General features: G+C 37.1%; 2 protein-coding genes across 3 annotated transcripts; one reads left to right on the top strand and one right to left on the bottom strand.

Moving 5' to 3' along the window:
* The first annotated feature begins 486 nt into the window (after nt 1–486).
* Nucleotides 487–17,086, top strand: LOC106768772 (PH, RCC1 and FYVE domains-containing protein 1). Of its 2 annotated transcripts, XM_014654088.2 has the most exons (9): nt 490–1,427; nt 1,911–1,997; nt 2,595–2,684; nt 2,930–3,010; nt 3,211–3,381; nt 3,473–5,512; nt 9,770–9,916; nt 14,438–14,730; nt 16,408–17,086. In XM_014654088.2, the coding sequence occupies exons 1-9, from the start codon at nt 1,380–1,382 to the stop codon at nt 16,496–16,498; spliced, it is 3,048 nt and encodes a 1,015-aa protein (XP_014509574.1). In that variant the 5' UTR covers nt 490–1,379; the 3' UTR covers nt 16,499–17,086. The 2 variants fall into 2 exon arrangements, with proteins under 2 accessions (XP_014509575.1, XP_014509574.1); XM_014654089.2 differs by lacking the exon at nt 16,408–17,086 and having other exon boundaries at nt 487–1,427; nt 9,770–9,921; nt 14,438–14,544.
* LOC111242025 (uncharacterized mitochondrial protein AtMg00810-like) lies at nt 5,978–7,321 on the bottom strand. The gene has a single exon (XM_022783138.1). It carries the CDS (start codon nt 6,918–6,920, stop codon nt 6,189–6,191), a length of 732 nt encoding a protein of 243 aa, XP_022638859.1. The 5' UTR covers nt 6,921–7,321; the 3' UTR covers nt 5,978–6,188.
* Nucleotides 17,087–18,039: the final 953 nt, after the last annotated feature.

Here is an 18,039-nt window from a genome sequence, read left to right as displayed (position 1 = left end):
ATTTTGTAAAATTTTACCGGAACCATTATATTCTGAAAAAAAAAATATTTCACTAAAGTTTGATCATAAATAGTAAACATTAATATTTAGATAAATATGATCATATGGAAAAAATCTTGAAATTGTATTATTTTATAAAAATTTCGCAGTAAACACTTCTTGTGATTTGAACTTTAGAAACATAATTTTAAAATTTTAAATTGTCTTTCTAATACCGTAAATGAAAAATATAAGAATATTTTAGTTTTAACTGATAGGAATTTATTAGTTTGCTTGAAATTGCGATAAGAATTTTCTTAATAATTTTAATGATTGGCGTTTCTATTTTTCCTCTAAAACCAAGCAAAACCTACAAATAAAAAGAATCACTAAAATATATTTATTATTTCAAATTTCAAATGGAACAAAATCTTTCCCACTCGTGTAATAAAAGCTCTAGGGAATATGGTTACATTATATTACATTAAACACCCAAATTCCTTTTTTTCGTCCGCGAAATCCAACTGGAGTTACTGGGTGTGGTAATGAGCACTGTGTACAATGCACCCTCGAAAACGCAGTCACTTTTTCCATCTGATGCGTCTAAGATCAAGACAGGGAAATCCCTAGGAGGTCTTACCGTAGTCCGAAGCACAGGGGAGTAAAGTCTCCGAAGAGAGCGACACCAGCGAGGCATGTCGTTTCAAATCCCGAAATTGGACTCATTTGTCCCCCAAAGTTCCAGAAAACGACAAAACCAGCCATCCCCATCTCCCAGATTTCAGTTGCTGACGTGGCATTAACCGGCAGAAAAAACAGTTAGCTCCTCTCGGAAGAGAGACCCCTTCGCGTGTTACCAAAATTTCAAACGAACCTCGGTGAATTCAAGTTCAGAAAGGAGAAAAACCCAAGGCATTGTCTCTTGCCACCGCAACATCCACACCGCAACCTCTCCTTCTTCCAATTCCCTACGCCGCGGTTCCAACGAGCCCGACTTCTCCTCAAACGGTTAGGTTTTTCTCGTTGTCCGAGGATTCCTCGCAATGTCGCTGGTTTCGGTTCCCTTTGCGTTGTTTCCTCCCGCATTCGCGACACCGAGGCCTCTTTGTTAGAGGGAATCCGAGGAATTCCGAGGTTTCGGTGGTAAGCGCGTTTTCTAGGGTTTTCTTTCGAGCTGAAAGTGGTGACCGGAAGCGAATTTCTCTGCGGTCCTATGAACTCTGCGGTGTGGTTGAGCTATGGGGTAGATGTGAGTAGCTTCGCTTGGTTAATTTGAAAGCGCTGAATCGGGTTTCATGGGGAGGGGTTGGACGTTGCTTTATGGTATATGTTTTGTTTTGGTTCGTTGTTCAAATGGGTGTTGGTTCCATTCTTGGGAAGCGCCTCTTATTGCAACTTGAATGGCTGATCCTCAGAAAACTGCTCTTGGCGAGAGAGATATCGAGCAGGTTCATCAGTTTTTGCTTTTATTCTGTTGCTTCTTCTGGGTTTTAATGATTAGTGTAGCAAAATAGAAAATGAAAATAAAATTTACTTGCCTGTGTGTGCCATTCACCTACCTTTTAGTTCTTCGTTGTTATGGTCTTGTTGAGCTAATATATTTTTAGTGGGGTGATTAATAATTTATAGGATGGGAGTTATACACGATTCCTTAGGTGCTGCATGTACTGTTTTTCAATCAGAATTGATGTTTTATTTTGGTAATACTAATCTTTATTATGCTGATTACTGAGGTGAAACTTTAATTCTAATTGAAGAACAACGTAATAAACACATGTGAATATGCACCTATGTTTTGTCCTAATTTACAATGGTTGCTGACATAACTGGACGTTAAAGCTGGAAGCAGATGTCTTGCCTTGTGCTTTTTGGTTTTGAAGTCATGGATAATCTTCTTTTAATGATATTTAACCTTTTTTCTCCCTTTCTAGGCACTTACATTTCTTAAGAAAGGCTCGCATCTTCTAAAGTACGGGCGAAGAGGGAAGCCGAAGTTCTGCCCATTTAGGCTTTCCAATGTAAGTTGCTATTATTATTATTTGTTAAAAGAGTTCTAATAACCCATCAAAGGACATAAAAGTACCTCCTGTTTTATTTAGAATTTTATACACTTTATACAGAACAATTTTCTGAAGATATTGCCCACAGTAACAGTTTTGCTGATGGAAAGTGGTCACACAACAACAAATAGGTTGCTATTATATACATGATGACCACAAAATACATTTTATTAGATTAAAACCAGTAGTTAAGTATGCATAAAATTCAGTAGTGAACATTACTTTAGGAATATTTTAATCGTGTTTGAATGATATAGATGCCAAACAGCTTATTTTAACAACAAATTATGCCAGAGTTGAAGAAAAGGTCAAATGTCTTTAAATGCATTGTGTCTTCAATGTTATAAAATAGGAATTTTGCATATTATTTTTCAAGTAGCTTTTGCTAGGAATTTAAAATGTGCTTATTTACTTGTTTCCGATTTTTCCCATCCACATATCAACTCTACATATCTGAAGTATTGTGTTTTTCAAATAAATTTAAAATTAAGGACAAGAAAAACCAGCATGTATCTTTTGTTCTGCCTTGTTCAATGCTATTGGTTTTGCTTTTAGGATGAGTCTCTACTGTTATGGTACTCTGGCAAGGAAGAGAAAAAGCTTAAGCTTGGTACAGTTTCAAGGATCATTCCAGGGCAGAGAACTGTAAGTTTGTAAAAGGAATAGAGATACTATTTTATCTGGTTAATACTGGGTGCCATTTTTGAAATTTCAATCATTTCCTTGATAAGCCTTCACCTGAGTTCAATACATTATTCTGAAATGGCTTTTGGGCTTTAGTCTTTATAGAAAAAGTTGGAAAAATACATATGTTTTACTGCTCCTTAGTTCTTTATTTTTTCTATTGGATTACTGTACCGTGCTCATTTTTTTTTATTGGGTGTTATCAGGCAACATTTCAGCGGTATCCACGACCTGAGAAGGAATATCAATCATTTTCTCTTATATACAACGACAGATCCTTGGATTTGGTGTGCTTTCTTTCTGCATAATTGTTAATTATTATGAAAATTAAACCTACTAGGCCTGTAATGAAGATTGTCTCATCATCGTTTTCCTCACTGACCTGGTTGTGAAAAGCTAGTCTGATATTGAGTTAGTGAGTTGAGTAAAATGGGGAGTTTATAGCTTATGAGCTTCAATATTTGATCCACTGCTAATCTATGTACAGATATGCAAGGACAAAGAAGAAGCTGAAATCTGGTTTATTGGTCTTAAGGCATTAGTTACTCGAGGGAACAATCACAAGTGGAGATTTGAGTCAAGAACTGATGACAGTCAGTGTTCTGATAGTCCAAAATCTAGCACACGAAAATCCACTCCTTCAAATACACCATTTTCTGTAACAATGGCTTTCATCTTTTTTGTTTCATACAATTCAGATAGACATTTACAATTTGCTATATTTTTCACTCTACAATTTTATACAACAGGACCCTGGAGATGGTGGTGGAGCTGCTTTTGATGTGAAAAATAGATGGGTTAAGGCTTTCTCTGAAATAATTTCGTTCAATGCAGCTAGCAAGGGTTCCAGTCAAGCTGAATCTATTGCAAATTCCTCCTTATCCTCTGGATCTGCAGATAACTCAAGCAATCGAAATTCTTCATCTGAGGCATTTCGAGTTAGTTTGTCTAGTGCTGTAAGTTCCTCCAGCCAGGGTTCTTATCATGAAGATTTTGATTCCCTAAGTGATATTTTTATTTGGGGAGAAGGTATTGGCAATGGAATTCTTGGTGGTGGTGTACATAGAGTTGGAGCCTTGTCTAGTTCTGAGATGGATGCTTTCCTTCCCAAGGCATTGGAATCAAAGTTAGTTCTAGATGTTCAAAGTATTAGTTGTGGCTACAGACATGCTATTCTGGTTACCAAGCAGGGAGAGATATTTAGTTGGGGAGAGGAGTCAGGAGGTAGGCTTGGACATGGTGTAGAAATGGATGTTCGTCACCCTAAACTTGTTGAAGCTCTTGGTGGCTTGAATATTGAGTTAGTAGCATGTGGAGAATATCATACATGCGCTGTTACTTATTCTGGGGATCTTTATACATGGGGTGATGGTGCTCACAATTCTGGCATGCTTGGACATGGAATTGAAGCCACTCACTGGGTTCCTAAGAAAGTAAGTGGTAATTTGGAGGGTTTACGTGTATCTTATGTGTCCTGTGGACCTTGGCACACAGCTATTGTTACATCAGCTGGGCAATTGTTCACATTTGGCGATGGAACTTTTGGTGCCTTAGGACACGGAAATCATAGTAGTGCAACTATTCCTCAGGAAGTGGAAACTTTGAGAGGGTTTAGAACAACCAGAGTTGCTTGTGGTGTTTGGCACACTGCTGCAGTTGTGGAGGTGTTAACTGAGTCTGTGGAATCTTCTACAAGCTCATCTTGCAAAAGACTGTTCACGTGGGGTGATGGAGATAAAGGCCAACTTGGACATGCTGATAAGAAACCTAGACTAGTTCCTGAGTGTGTAATTGCATTGAGTACTGAAAACATTAGCCAGGTGGCTTGTGGCCACAGTCTTACAATTGCTTTGACAACATCAGGACGTGTATATACAGTGGGAAGCACTGCTTATGGGCAACTTGGGTGTCCTGCATCTGATGGAAAAGTCCCTACGTGTGTTAAAATTGCTGACAGTTTTGTAGAAGATATTGCCTGTGGTTCATATCATGTTGCAGTCTTGACTTCCAAGGCAGAGGTTTACACATGGGGAAAGGGTTTGAATGGGCAATTAGGTCATGGAGACAATGATCACAGGAATAAACCCACACTTGTTGAGTTTTTAAAAGATAAACAAGTGAAAAGTGTATTTTGTGGTTCAAACTTTACTGTTGCTGTATGTCTTCATAAATGGATCCCAAGTGTTGATCAATCTACATGTTTTGGATGTCGTAATTCATTTAATTTCAGAAGAAAACGTCATAATTGTTACAATTGTGGACTTGTGTTTTGCAAATCTTGCACCAGCAAGAAATCTTTAAAAGCTTCCCTTGCTCCCAATGCTTGTAAGCTGTATCGAGTTTGTGAGGACTGTTATCTCAAACTTAAAAAATCTTCTGAATCAGTACCCTTGGTGCAAACTCCTCCTAGCTTGAGAAGTGTAAGTTTGCAAGAGAACAGAACCACTAAAATACAGGGAACACTATTGAGGCTTTCATCTTTTGCTTCTATTCTTCATACAGTAAGTGGTCAATCCAAGCTTCCAGATTCACAAGATATCCATCGTTCCCCGGCTTCAAATGGAAAATTAGAGATGAGGGGTTTTGCTTCTTCAAAATCATCAAATTCTGTTTTTGTGGATTCTAAGAAACACATTTCATTTTCTGAGCCTGCTGCAAGAATATCTTGTCAATCAACATCTCCAGTTTCATCAAAGTCAAGTCCAAGAGAATCGTATGAAGATATCAATGATGATTTAAAGCACAGAAATGATATTTTAAGTCAAGAAGTTATAAGTTTAAGGACTCAGGTAAGCCTTATCATATATATCAGATTCATGTGTATTATCCTTCTAGAGAACGTAATGTATTGCACATAAGTAATATTTATCTGTTTATGACTCTGACGCTTTGAAAGAAGATTACTTTTGTTGAAATTGTTGATTAAATTCTTAAAGCTTGCATATCTTATTGCATTTGATTTGTTATAAGATTCCTTTGGATGGATGAATTTGCTTAAAATAAAAGCAGGGTAATTACAGAGTTTGGAGGATAAGGGATCCAACTTAAAACAACAACAAAGCCTTATCCCACTACGTGAAGTTGATAACATGAATCCCACGGTGTTATTCTTCTTGGTTAAAGATAGAATATAAAATGCAAATATAATACAACAATTTCTAAGAGGAGAAGGTTCTGCATATACTGTACCATTTTAACTTTCTGATGTAAAAGAATCTGTCTCTGTATATGGCACCATTTGCATAAACTGTATACAGTGCATTTTCATTACTAGTTTGTATTACTTGAAGTTTGAGAGAAAATGAAGAGTCTAATATTTTTGATTAACTTAGTCTGATACAGCTTCTACTGTACTTATAGAAGACAGTAGTTCTAAAAAAATGAAAAAGGGCGAGAAGCCCCTAACACAACTCTAACATAAATATTAATAATAGAATAAAAGACATTATATTTCAACACTCCCCCTCAAGTTGGAGCATATAGATCATATGCACCAAGCTTGGAACATATAAATTGAATTCTAGGCCCTCTTAGAGATTTGGTCAGAATGTCTGCGAGTTGTCCATTAGAGTTGACAAACTCAGTAACAAGATCCTTTGACAATAACTTCTCTCTGATAAAATGACAGTCAATCTCTATGTGTTTTGTTCTTTCATGAAACACTGGATTGGAGGCAATGTGAAGGGCGGCTTGATTGTCACAGTACAACTTCATCTGCTCATTTTCACAAAATTTCAACTCTTGAAGGAGTTGTCTAATCCACACAAGTTCACATGTAGTTAGAGCCATAGATCGATACTCAGCTTCAGCACTAGATCGAGCAACAACACTTTGTTTCTTACTTTTCCAAGATACAAGGTTCCCTCCAAGTAAAACACAATATCCTGAGGTAGATCTTCTGTCAATTGGACAACCAGCCCAATCTGCATCACAATATCCCTCAACACGAGTGCTTCCTTTGTCCTCATACAACAATCCCTGTCTTGGGTTCCCTTTTACATATCTGAGAATGCGAATCACTGCATTCCAATGATCAACATGTGGATTTTGCATAAATTGACTCACAGCTCCCACCGGATAAGAAAGATTTGGTCTTGTTATGGTAAGATAGATGAGTTTTCCAACAAGCCTTCTATATCTCTCTGGATCTGAGAAAAGTTCACCTTGGTCTTTCATCAACTTTTGGTTTGAGTCCATAGGACTATCAATGGGCTTGCAATTTGTGAGGCCTGTTTCCTCCAAAATATCAAGAGCATATTTTCTTNGTGAAATGATGACACCTTCCTTTGATTGTGCCACTTCAATACCAAGGAAATATTTTAGCCGACCCAAATCGTTGGTTTGAAAGTGGTTGAACAAATGATTCTTTAATTGAGCAATTCCAGTGACGTCATTTTCTGTGATGACAATATCATCAACATAGAGGTTAATCAAAATTCTGGTGCTTTTCTGGGTTGAGTGAGAGAGTCTTGATTAGGTTTCTTGTTTGGAAACCTAACAAAAATGCTGCAGAAAAGTATTCCTTAGCATTATCACTTCTGAGGATTTTAATTGTCTTTCCAAATTGGTTCTTAATTTCATTAAAAAAAGACAAATATTGCCAAAAGTTCAGATCTCTTTCATTAAATAAACCCAAGTACATCGAGAAAATAAATCAATGAAGGTTACAAAATAATTAAAACCAAAAGAAGTAACACGACTTGGTCCCCAAATATCAGGGTGAATAGTTGAAAAGGCAAAATTACAACGCGTCTCAAACTTTTTAGGATAGGAAGATCTAACATGTTTTCCTAACTGACAAGACTCACAATCTAAGACTTGAATATGCTTGAGACTTGGAACCATCATCTTCAACTTGGATAAGCTTGGGTGGCCCAACCGATCATGCAAAAGTTTTGGGGACGAAATTGCCAAACAGGAAACTGAGGAGTTAGGTTTCAAGAAATAAATTCCTCGTGACTCATGTCCTTCTCCACTCAGACGACCCGTACCATGTTCCTGTATAACAAAGGAATTAGCAGAAAAGGTTACAGAACAATTTAAGGAACGAGTCAATCGACTCAAAGAGATTAAATTGTAAGGACAATGAGGAATATACAAAACAAAATTCAATTTTAGTGAAGGAGATAGGGAAACTGTGCCAATCCCCTGAGATGCAACTTTGGATCCATTGGCAACAGTAACGAAATGAGGAGTTTTCGGAGAGGACATGGAAGAAAATGAAGGGATGTTACCAGAGATATGATCTGAGGCACCTGAGTCAAGAATCCATGGACTATGACCTTCCACAGATTGAGAGATGCAAGCAGTTGACACATTTGGCATTGAGGAGGATTGGCCAAGATTAGAAGATTTTTCAGACTTGTACCTCAAAAGTTCTTGGTACTCTTCATCAGAAATTCTAGATTCTAAATTATCAGATTTAGACACATGAGCAACTTTGTCTGGAAAGCCATGCAAGGAATAACATTTATCTTGGGTATGACCCATTCTCTTACAATATGAGCATTGAGGACGTCCACTCCGACCACCACGTCCTCCACGATTGCTCCTACCTCCTCCTCTTCCTCGCGGTGTCACCATTGCTGATGTTTCAATAGCATCACTAAAATTCTCGTCTTTTACCAATGTAGGTACCCGAAGGAGTCAAGTAACTAAGCCATCCATCGACGGGATTTGATCACCAGCTAAAACTTGATCACGTACATGATCAAAATCAGAGTGTAAGCTTTTCAAAATTAGGACCATGTAAAACTTGTCCAGCTTTTTGTTGAGATTTTCTAATGAATCAGCTACAAAGAAGTTCTTTAACTCTTCTACCGCAGCCCGAGCTTTTGCTACATGGGAAACCATATCATGGTTTACTTGTTTGAGAGAAGTTGCTCTTTGGGTTGCATCAAAAAGACGTTGTACATCATTAGCAAAAATATCTTGGGCCCTTTTCCAAAAAGAGGAGCATGTCTTATAAGGTCTCAAGATATCTAGAACCTCTTGCTCAACCAATTGCCACAAAACAGCACATAACTGAAAGTCTAATTTCTGCCACTGGGATTTTTCTTCATCTGGGACCATAGAAATATCTTGTTCAAGGTGATCATGATGTCCTTGACCAAGAAACCATAATTCCACAGCAGAGGACCATGATAAATAATTTTTCCAATTCAGTTTTGCAGATGTAATGATAGGGGTAGCAGATAAAGAGGAACTACTTCCAGAAGAGGAAACCATTTTAAAACCTGGGAGAAGAAATGGGACTTAGGGTTTCAAAAAAGGTGAGAAGAAAACCCTAGGTGTGAGCCCAAGCCAAAGAAATGGAGAAACTGCAACCAAAACACACTCAAGAAGCCCCGGCGAGACGATCTGCAGTGACGCGGTGGAGATCCGGCGCCAGGAAGGCGGCGCGTGCAGAACACGCGGCCGTGACTGGCCGAAAAGAAGTGGCGCTTGGCGGCTGGTGTGGAGGCTTCGGAGGACGGGACCACCAGGGTTCGGTTGCGCTTCTCAAGGCGCACCTAACCCCTGACTTCGCCGAAGAAAACGACGTTGGACGGCGGGGACGGCGGCGGACAGCGGAGTGAACGGCGGAGATGACAGAGACAATGCCGCCGACGATAGACGAAGAAGACACAAAGACCAGGCTCTCGATGCCAATTTGAAGTTTGAGAGAAAATGAAGAGTCTAATATTTTTGATTAACTTAGTCTGATACAGCTTCTACTGTACTTATAGAAGACAGTAGTTCTAAAAAATAAAAAAGGGCGGGAAGCCCCTAACACAACTCTAACATAAATATTAATAATAGAATAAAAGACATTATATTTCAACAGTATTCACTGCTCAGGTCTGTGTATTCACATTCACATATGATAATTGTTTATATGTTTTCATCTTGAATTAAAATAATTACATAATTATATGATCTTGAATTTAAAATAATTATAGTTTTTAACTTTCAATTCATTTTTAATTACTATTTGTTTGTGATTTATAATTGTTGAAAATATTAGAAGTATACTCAACCTGGTACTGATCAAATGTACTTGTTAGGTCGAAGATCTTACTCGAAAATCGAAAAGTTTAGAGGCTGAACTTGAGAGAACATCAAAGCAATTGAAGGAAGTGACTACAGTAGCTGCAGATGAAGCTGGAAAGTGTATATCAGCAAAAGAGGTCATAAAATCATTGACTGCACAGGTTGGGTCTCTATCCGTAGGGTTCTTTCTCCTCTTCTACACTACTAAGCATGGTTGTAGTTTGTTGGGTCTTTTTATGTTTTATGTAAACTGTTCTTGCAAGGGAAGATACATAACTAAAGCTTTGGTGGGGGATCTTAGAAACAAGGAATAAACAAATATAGGCCTTTTGGTGAAATAACCAATTTTTGTGGAGCATAGAAATCATATACACTTCGCTTGTAACAAATATAGTCAATTGTTGGACCCCTCAAAGACTTGGTGTTGATACGTTGTCTTCTCGTGAAAAAACGGATCAGATACAACATGCAATGCTGTCTGGTTATCACAAGTCATTATCATTTGTGTAGAGTCTTCTAATTTAAGCTTTTTCAGGAGTTGCTTCAGTTATGAGTTCACAAGTCACTAAGCTGATAACTTGGTATTCTGCTTTAACATTGGATTTTGCTACAAGATTTTGTTTCCTGTTTTTTTTCAAGATATTGGATTTCCTCCAATTAGCACATAGGACCTCATGGTGGATTGTCTATCATTGGATGTGCCGTTCTAGTCAACATTGGAATAATCAACAATCCAAGCATGTTCTTTGTCTTCATAAATGAGATCGTTGCCTGGAAATTTTTTAATAACTTCAGTATACAAATAACAACATTCTAATGGTCTTGACAAGGTGGATTCAAGAATTGACTTACTACATTGGTTGGAAATACAATATTTAGATAAGTAGTAAGGTAGTTCAACATTCCAGGTAACCTTTCATATCATCAGGATATGATGAATTCTTGATTGGCTATCAATTTCATGCCATTGTCCATAAGAATTCTTTCAGGATATTCAAAGCATATCTCTTTCGGGAGATAATCAAGCCATCCTTGGATTTAGCCACCTCAATACCTTAGCAATAGTGAAGTCTACCAAGGTCTTTAGTCTGGAATTGGCAGGAGAGGTGATGCTTTAGGTGAACATGCCAAGTTGATCAGTGTCTATGATGACAATATCATCCACCTACACAATGAAGTAGATGCATGCCATAGGTGAGTGGCAATAGAACATTGCGAATCATATAAAACTACTTCACAATCATATGTAATGGGTCAAATCAGACACATTATGACTATTTAAGCTTATTAAATGATTTTCTAAGCCAGCCTACCATGGAAAAGGAATCCCCCTAAGAAACAAATACAGGTGGTTATTCCATATAAACCTCTTCACGATTTCCATTATGGCATTTTTTAATATTAAATTGAGACAATGGCTGATGGAGAATTGTAGCCATGCAGAGAAGGTGTTTTGTGATGCCCTTTTAGGCATAGGGGAGAAAGTGTTGGTGTAGTGTTGCCTAAATACCACCGTGTAACCTTTGGCAACTAGGTGGACCTTATTGCTGTCAATTTTTCTGCGAGGACCTACTCAAAAAGCGTAATTAAGCCATTAACACCCAACTATGGACTTGCAAGGTGGAAGTGAGATCGATTTCCATTTACCATTGCTTTGGAGTGAACACATTTCATCAATCATTGCTTGTTGATCCACCACTTGGGGTGAGATAAGACATCACCTAGAGAGCTAGGAATATACACAAAAGAAACGTAATAGAGCCATGTATAGTGCAAAGGGGAAGACAATCATAACTTAGTGAGGAGATTGATTGTGACTAGAATGAATATCTTTTTGCAAAGGGATGAGCCAGTCAAGGTCATTGAGCAGGTCCAAATCTAGTAAAGGCGCTAGTGCTAGGGAATAGTTTGGCATGGCCTCTACAATAGCTTAACGGCTGGTGTGTAACATGGGCAATGGTGATATGCTTGAAGGGGATGCACCTCTAGTGGCTTGATTGGAGGAGCATCCCAGGGGAGTGCAAAGTCAACCTGACAAATAGATGGAAGAAGAACAAGAGAATGTGTACCTGTGTGGATAGTGTAATTTGTGGTAGGAGACTCAAAGTAAGGATCAGTCTCAAGAAAGGAGACATTAGCAGGAGTACAATATCATTGCAAAATAGGAGTGAAGCAATGTTAAGTTTTGGACAAAGCAAGTGAACCCAATGACATGAAAAAGAAATTGATGAAGTCGTGACTAAATGAGGAACTTGTTTAAACTAAAAGGTGGAGAGCATATAGTTGATGAGATTAGATGATGTAAGAATGGTATTGGAAACCCTAACATACACAACACATCCTATCAAGAACCAAAGTGTTCCTTCTCCACTCACCTAACATTTCCATCGATGTCAAAATCTAGTTAAATAGCTTAGTTAGTGAATTGGTATCTTTTGAAGGCCTTCTTTTACTTCTTCCATCCAAATTGAAAAGCTTAGAAAAAGTAATTCTCCTTACGTGATCGAGTGGGCAACGTAACCAGAACAATCCCCCACACACTCTCACAGACAATGAACAATAGATGATGAATGAATAAACACTCCTTTATTGATAGAAATAACTTAATCAAAGAAAATGAACAATAATTGGGAGCATAACCTCCGTCAATTATTCTGGAGCATAACCTCCTTCACAAAACTCACAAATCAAAAGCATACCTTTGACCCTAGACTCTCCCTTTATTTATACTAATTATTTTCCACTCAACTTGTACTGAATAATTAGAAAATAACCCTATTTGCTATAATTATCTTATACCGAATATATTTAGCCTTATTTACCATAATTATCTTATACCGAATATTATATTAAGATATGACCTTGTTTACTCTAATTATCTTTTGCTGAATATCCTCTCAGAATATCTCTCTCATTACTCCAATTAGTTTCCCGCCAATCCTAATCGCTGCAGTAGTTAGGATGCTTCCTCGCTGCTTCCAACCGTTCGGTTTAGTTGCTCCCTATTATCTACCGTTCGGTTTGCTCGTTCCCCACCTTCCACCGTTCGGCCTGGTCGCTCCCCGTTGTCTACCATTCGGCCAACTCGTTCCCCGTCTTCTACCGTTCGGCCTAGTCACTCTCTGTCTTCCACTATTTAGTCCTTGTCTTCTATCGTTCGGTCCCCTTCTCTCTCCCTCCTATACCTCCTTATCTCATATACTTTCCAGCCCCTAACAGTTTATGATATTTTCCTTCTCAATCCTTAGTACATTTGGATTGATAGAATGAAGATAACGACGAAAGAAGCTTTCCAAAGATAGAAATTTTTGTAACCGAAGATTGTGTTAGAAATAGAGCTCTAGAACCACAATCAAATTTTCTGAGTTTTCTGTCAAATTGAAAAACAATCTCATGTTTTTGTCATCCCATACAAATTCCATGGAAAGTGTAGAGTCAAAGTGGTAGGATACTAAGAGTCTATGAGAGAAGGAAGAGAACATGGACTAATAATGTGTAATAATGTGTTAGTTAACATTTGTGTGTAAGGGGGGATGCATGGGCTGTAATGCTGGGAGGTAGTTAGTTAGTTTGTTAGAGGGTAACAGCAACCTATATAAGGATTGCAGTTACTCTGTAGAAGGGTTAGCTATTGTTTCATTGTTGTATAGACAGGACATTTCATATCCTGTGGAGGTGGGATTCATCCCCCTTTTGGAGGCTTGTACATTTGGGAATTCTTTACAGAAGAAATATACAGTTCTTTTCTTCTTTCTGGTGTTGTGTGTGCGTATGACTATGGTGAAATTGATGTTCTTGGTCCTTCTTGGCCCAAGAACCTATCACAAAGTGCTGTCTTACTCACAAACCAATAATAAATGGCAAAAACACTGGTGACCTGTTGATTGTTTAAGATTTTTTTTGGGTACAGATAACATAATTTTGAAACACGTTAAAATTGTGATAAACTATATGTTTGCATCAGCTTATCCACAATCAATTATTAGGGGAAAAGTTGGACAGTTTGCAGATTATGCCCATCTTGACACTTGGTAAATTATATGCGTAAATATAACTAATTTTGCCTGACAAGAGGTTAAAAGAAACTGAACATGATATTATCGAGGTGATTAATATTAACTACTTGAGATGCAAAGTTGACTAACTGTTCGATATTTCAAATATCTTATGCCACTACTAACCACACATCAATTCTCGTTCAGTTAACTATATGCATGCAATTAAAACCTGGTGTTATAGCCAATAATCATGTCACTATTAACTATTTGAGTCAGTTAATCTCCATTTTCGACATTTCAATAAACTTACGACATTCTTAACCACATATTCATAACTGTACACAATCACGTTCATTATTTTTAACTACTTGTTGGACAAAGTTAATCATGTTTATGTACGTCATTGGCCACATGTGATGGATGGATGCTGGGTGGAAAAACCCAATGGCATGTTGGCTTGGACTCTTTTTTTTTAAAAAAAGTATAGACCAGAAAGCGGGAAAAAAGTTATTCTTTCTTTAAAATAAAACTGTACCAAACATGCACTAAATCTGTGATATATATTGTTTTAGGCTTGTGGCTGGCAAGAGATTCTGGATTAAGTGATTGCTGTGAAGTTTACTATTCTTGTTCTTTAGTCCGTAATCAATTATCTCTGACTCTGTATGTTAAATTGTGTTACAGTTAAAGGAAATGGTGGAAAGGCTGCCAGAAGGACACAATGCTGACTCCAGTACAGAGCTCTGTGCTGAAACCACTAAAAATATTCTAGATCATTCCTTGGATGTGAGCCATATAAGAAACACTGTCATGCTAAAAAATGAAGGCAGCAGCAATGTAGCAAATCTGATATTACCTAATGGTGCCAAAACACAAAGTGGAAAGGCAGAGTGGGTAGTGCAAGATGAACCAGGTGTGTTCGTAAGTTTGTCTCCCCAGCCAGGTGGTGGTAATGAGCTTAAGCGTGTTCGCTTCAGGTATGCTGTGCTCTAATTTGTTAAGCCTATTCATATAGAACTATTACAAATGTTTCTGAACTCATGTTCTCCAATTAAATGAGAAGTGACGCTGCTTTGTTAAATATCATTTTGTCATTGTTGGTTTCCTCTTTTCAATGCTTTTAACTAAAGAGCGTGGTGGATGTTGGGGATCAAGCTGTTCAAAGTACTTTTTCAACCACCTCATATAATCCATATTTATTCTGTTTTAACCATTTCTTTTTATCTATTTCTTTTCCTTATTGAATCTGAGACTCGTTATTGTAAATTATATTTAATGGACCTTCATTCCATGCATCTACATCCATCTACAACTTGTTACTCCATGAAAACATGAAATACTATCAGATGTGGTTGATGGGGGGGATTGATAGAGCTTCTGCAGTCATGCTACTTGCACTATTGTACTACTGTCTGAAAATGAGGCACTATTAGAAAATCGTTACTTGAAATGTCACAATTCAATCTATCAATACCCTCTACAACTTTAAAGTGGTCAAAGCTTGCTCATTTTAGTGAATATCTTTACAATGAATTGAATACTTCCGATACATTATGCCAGTTTTTTTTTTTTTTTTTTGAAGAAAGTAAAAGCAGATTTTCGTTGCTTTAAATATATTTATAAGATAAAACCATAGACTAAAATTGGTTGACACAAGTGATAGCGTCTTTTGTTCCTAAACCCAGTGGTTCAGGGATCGATTCCGGTGAACCACTTTCGATATGAAATAATCCATGTCGGGAAGGGATTACCCATCTTGTATGCGCTCAAGGTTCCTGACGATATTAATTATTGCTTCCAGTGACGATCAACAAGAAAGAAATCATATTGTTGCCTTTTGCATGGGCTTATCTTCCAAATTTAAACATATTTATAAAGATATATAAAATAACATGGGGCCTGTTTGGATACAAAGCTAGAAGTATTTTTGTAGTTTCTCTACTGGGAAAAACATTTTATTTAACCCTTTTGTTATTTATGAAGAAATTTCAAAATGACAAAAATATTTATGAAGAGATTTCAGAATGGTTCATAGTTGACTACAATATATTTACATTTTGCAACACTTGATCTTTTTATTTTGCGATGTCTAAAATCAATTTATTTACTGACTGGACCTCTAGCAATTCCTTATTTGAAAATTAGTTGATTGTTTACTCAGGAAAAAGTCATGTCTGTCCAGTAATTGTGTTTGCATTGGTGAAGATTGACTAATGAAAATTCATACATTATGAAGAGGATAACCCCTTAACTGTGATACTGTTACAGAATCAATCTTACAGCATATACCTTATTTTATACTTTGTCGATTTTATTTAACCCTTTTTATTCTTTAAGTGAATGATGATAATAACCTAGTTACCGAAAATTGGGTAGAGAACAATATTTCGTGGAATAATTGTGGGCTGATTTTTGGTTTGGCATATCCTCGATCCTCACTGAGACCGGGGCCTGAGGGGAAGGAGATATCGTTATTCAACCCCTCGCTAGCTATTTGTATGTGGAGTAACAAAAAACAATGGAAAAAGAAAATCTACTGCATTCTTTTAAAAATATTTTAGGAATGTGGTGAATGTTTAATATATTCTTTATCTGTTTGTCCAGCATTTATGTTTTTGTGTACACTTAACTGAAAATCTCATTTGTTTTTACAGTCGAAAGCATTTCACAGAAGAAGAAGCTGAGAAGTGGTGGACGGAAAATGGAAGCAAAATACTGGAGCGGCACAATATAGTTGCTTTATAGAATATGCAAGAGAATCTTTTTCCCGAAGCAAAAACTTATCCTTATTCTGTGACGCTATGCAAACAGTAAATTCTTTTCCCTTCTCCCTCTTCCAAATTAACAAGGATCTTCTCCAAAATTGACAGGTAGAATACAGAATTATGGGGAAAAAAACCACAGGAAGAAACTTGTAACTTTCCAGAAAAATGCTCCTACAACCTCCCTCCCCTCAGCCAAAGAAAGAAAAAACGAAAATAGCGGAAAAAAACTTCTTTACTTAACTCACTGACAGTTGTGATGCAATTCAGCTGTTTTATTTTTGGTACAACTGCGTGTGTTTACTTGCAGCTGAGGATTCTTTTGTTCAGTTTCTTTTTGCCTATTGTATAGCAACATCTCTTGCCAAGCTAGTGATTTTTTGCTGTGCATTTTGTCAATACGCTCACTCCATTTGGAGCATAGCAAGGCTCTGCACTTGACATCCATGGCTGTATGAGCGGTTAATCGTTGGTCTCTTTTACCATTCTGATATTCAATACCTTTTCAGAGGTACAGACGGGGATGGTATTTAAATTTGGCTAGGTATCCTCAGTAAAATACGGATATGTACATTTGGTAGTTATTTATTTTTAAGCCCCGTATATTATCTGTTGGTTTTATTTTTTATCCTTCAGACTCACCATTTTTTGCGTTAAATTTAGATAATCATTGGTTCTTGGATAGACATCATTAGGAACTCCTAAAATCTTGCAGAGGTTGTTGTTGGCAAATGTAGGAACAATGGTGATGACTGCTCTCAAGTGCATCTTCAATGGAGTAAGTAGCAAAAGTACTATCCAAGAACCTGCGCTCAAATAAAACATTTTTCTTCCTCAAGTTTCACTCCTTCCTAGAACTCCGTGGCCTATCTCGAGTCTTTTTCATTTCACTCTCCTTTTGTGTCCCTCAGGATTTCCTGTCAATATATCCTGCTGTTGAAACTTGAAGTGGAAAGTTCCATGGCTTGTCACATTGTAAAAATTAACGAGTGTGCATTAATGACCTAAGTAGAGATACAATCAATGCATAAGGAAAATAGTTACTTTACTGAAATCAAAGTTTGCTGTGGGTCAATCCTTTTTGGGTTGGACTGTTGTAGTTTTGTTTAGCTCATTCCAGCTCATGTCATCACAGGCAACAGGCTGAAAATTTTTCTTTTTTAAGTTTTGTGACATTACGAATTTGAATCTTTTTCTCCCATCATCGTCTATTCATTTTATAAGCTGGTGCTATATTTTTTATACAAATTACAGATAAAAGGAATTAAAGTAGTTGTCCTTTTTTTTTATATAATAAAGTAGTTGGCCTTGGAGTACGTCTTATTTTTATCTATAAACCTTTGTAGTACATGCATTATTAGGATTTGTATCGGTATGTGAAAGTGGGAATATTCCCATCTCATACGGTTAGATGACATTAACAGAATACAAGAGTGGTTCGTGAGAAGTAACTTTGGTTTAGAAGATAATTATACAATATTGGCATGTTTGATTAAACTTATAAATACATTTAAAAGGAAAATA

The sequence above is a fragment of the Vigna radiata genome, chromosome 7 (assembly GCF_000741045.1).
Source record: "Vigna radiata var. radiata cultivar VC1973A chromosome 7, Vradiata_ver6, whole genome shotgun sequence".
Lineage (NCBI taxonomy): Eukaryota > Viridiplantae > Streptophyta > Magnoliopsida > Fabales > Fabaceae > Vigna > Vigna radiata.
The sequence above is the reverse complement of the archived record's forward strand: the minus strand, read 5'-3'. Positions and strand labels throughout refer to the sequence as shown.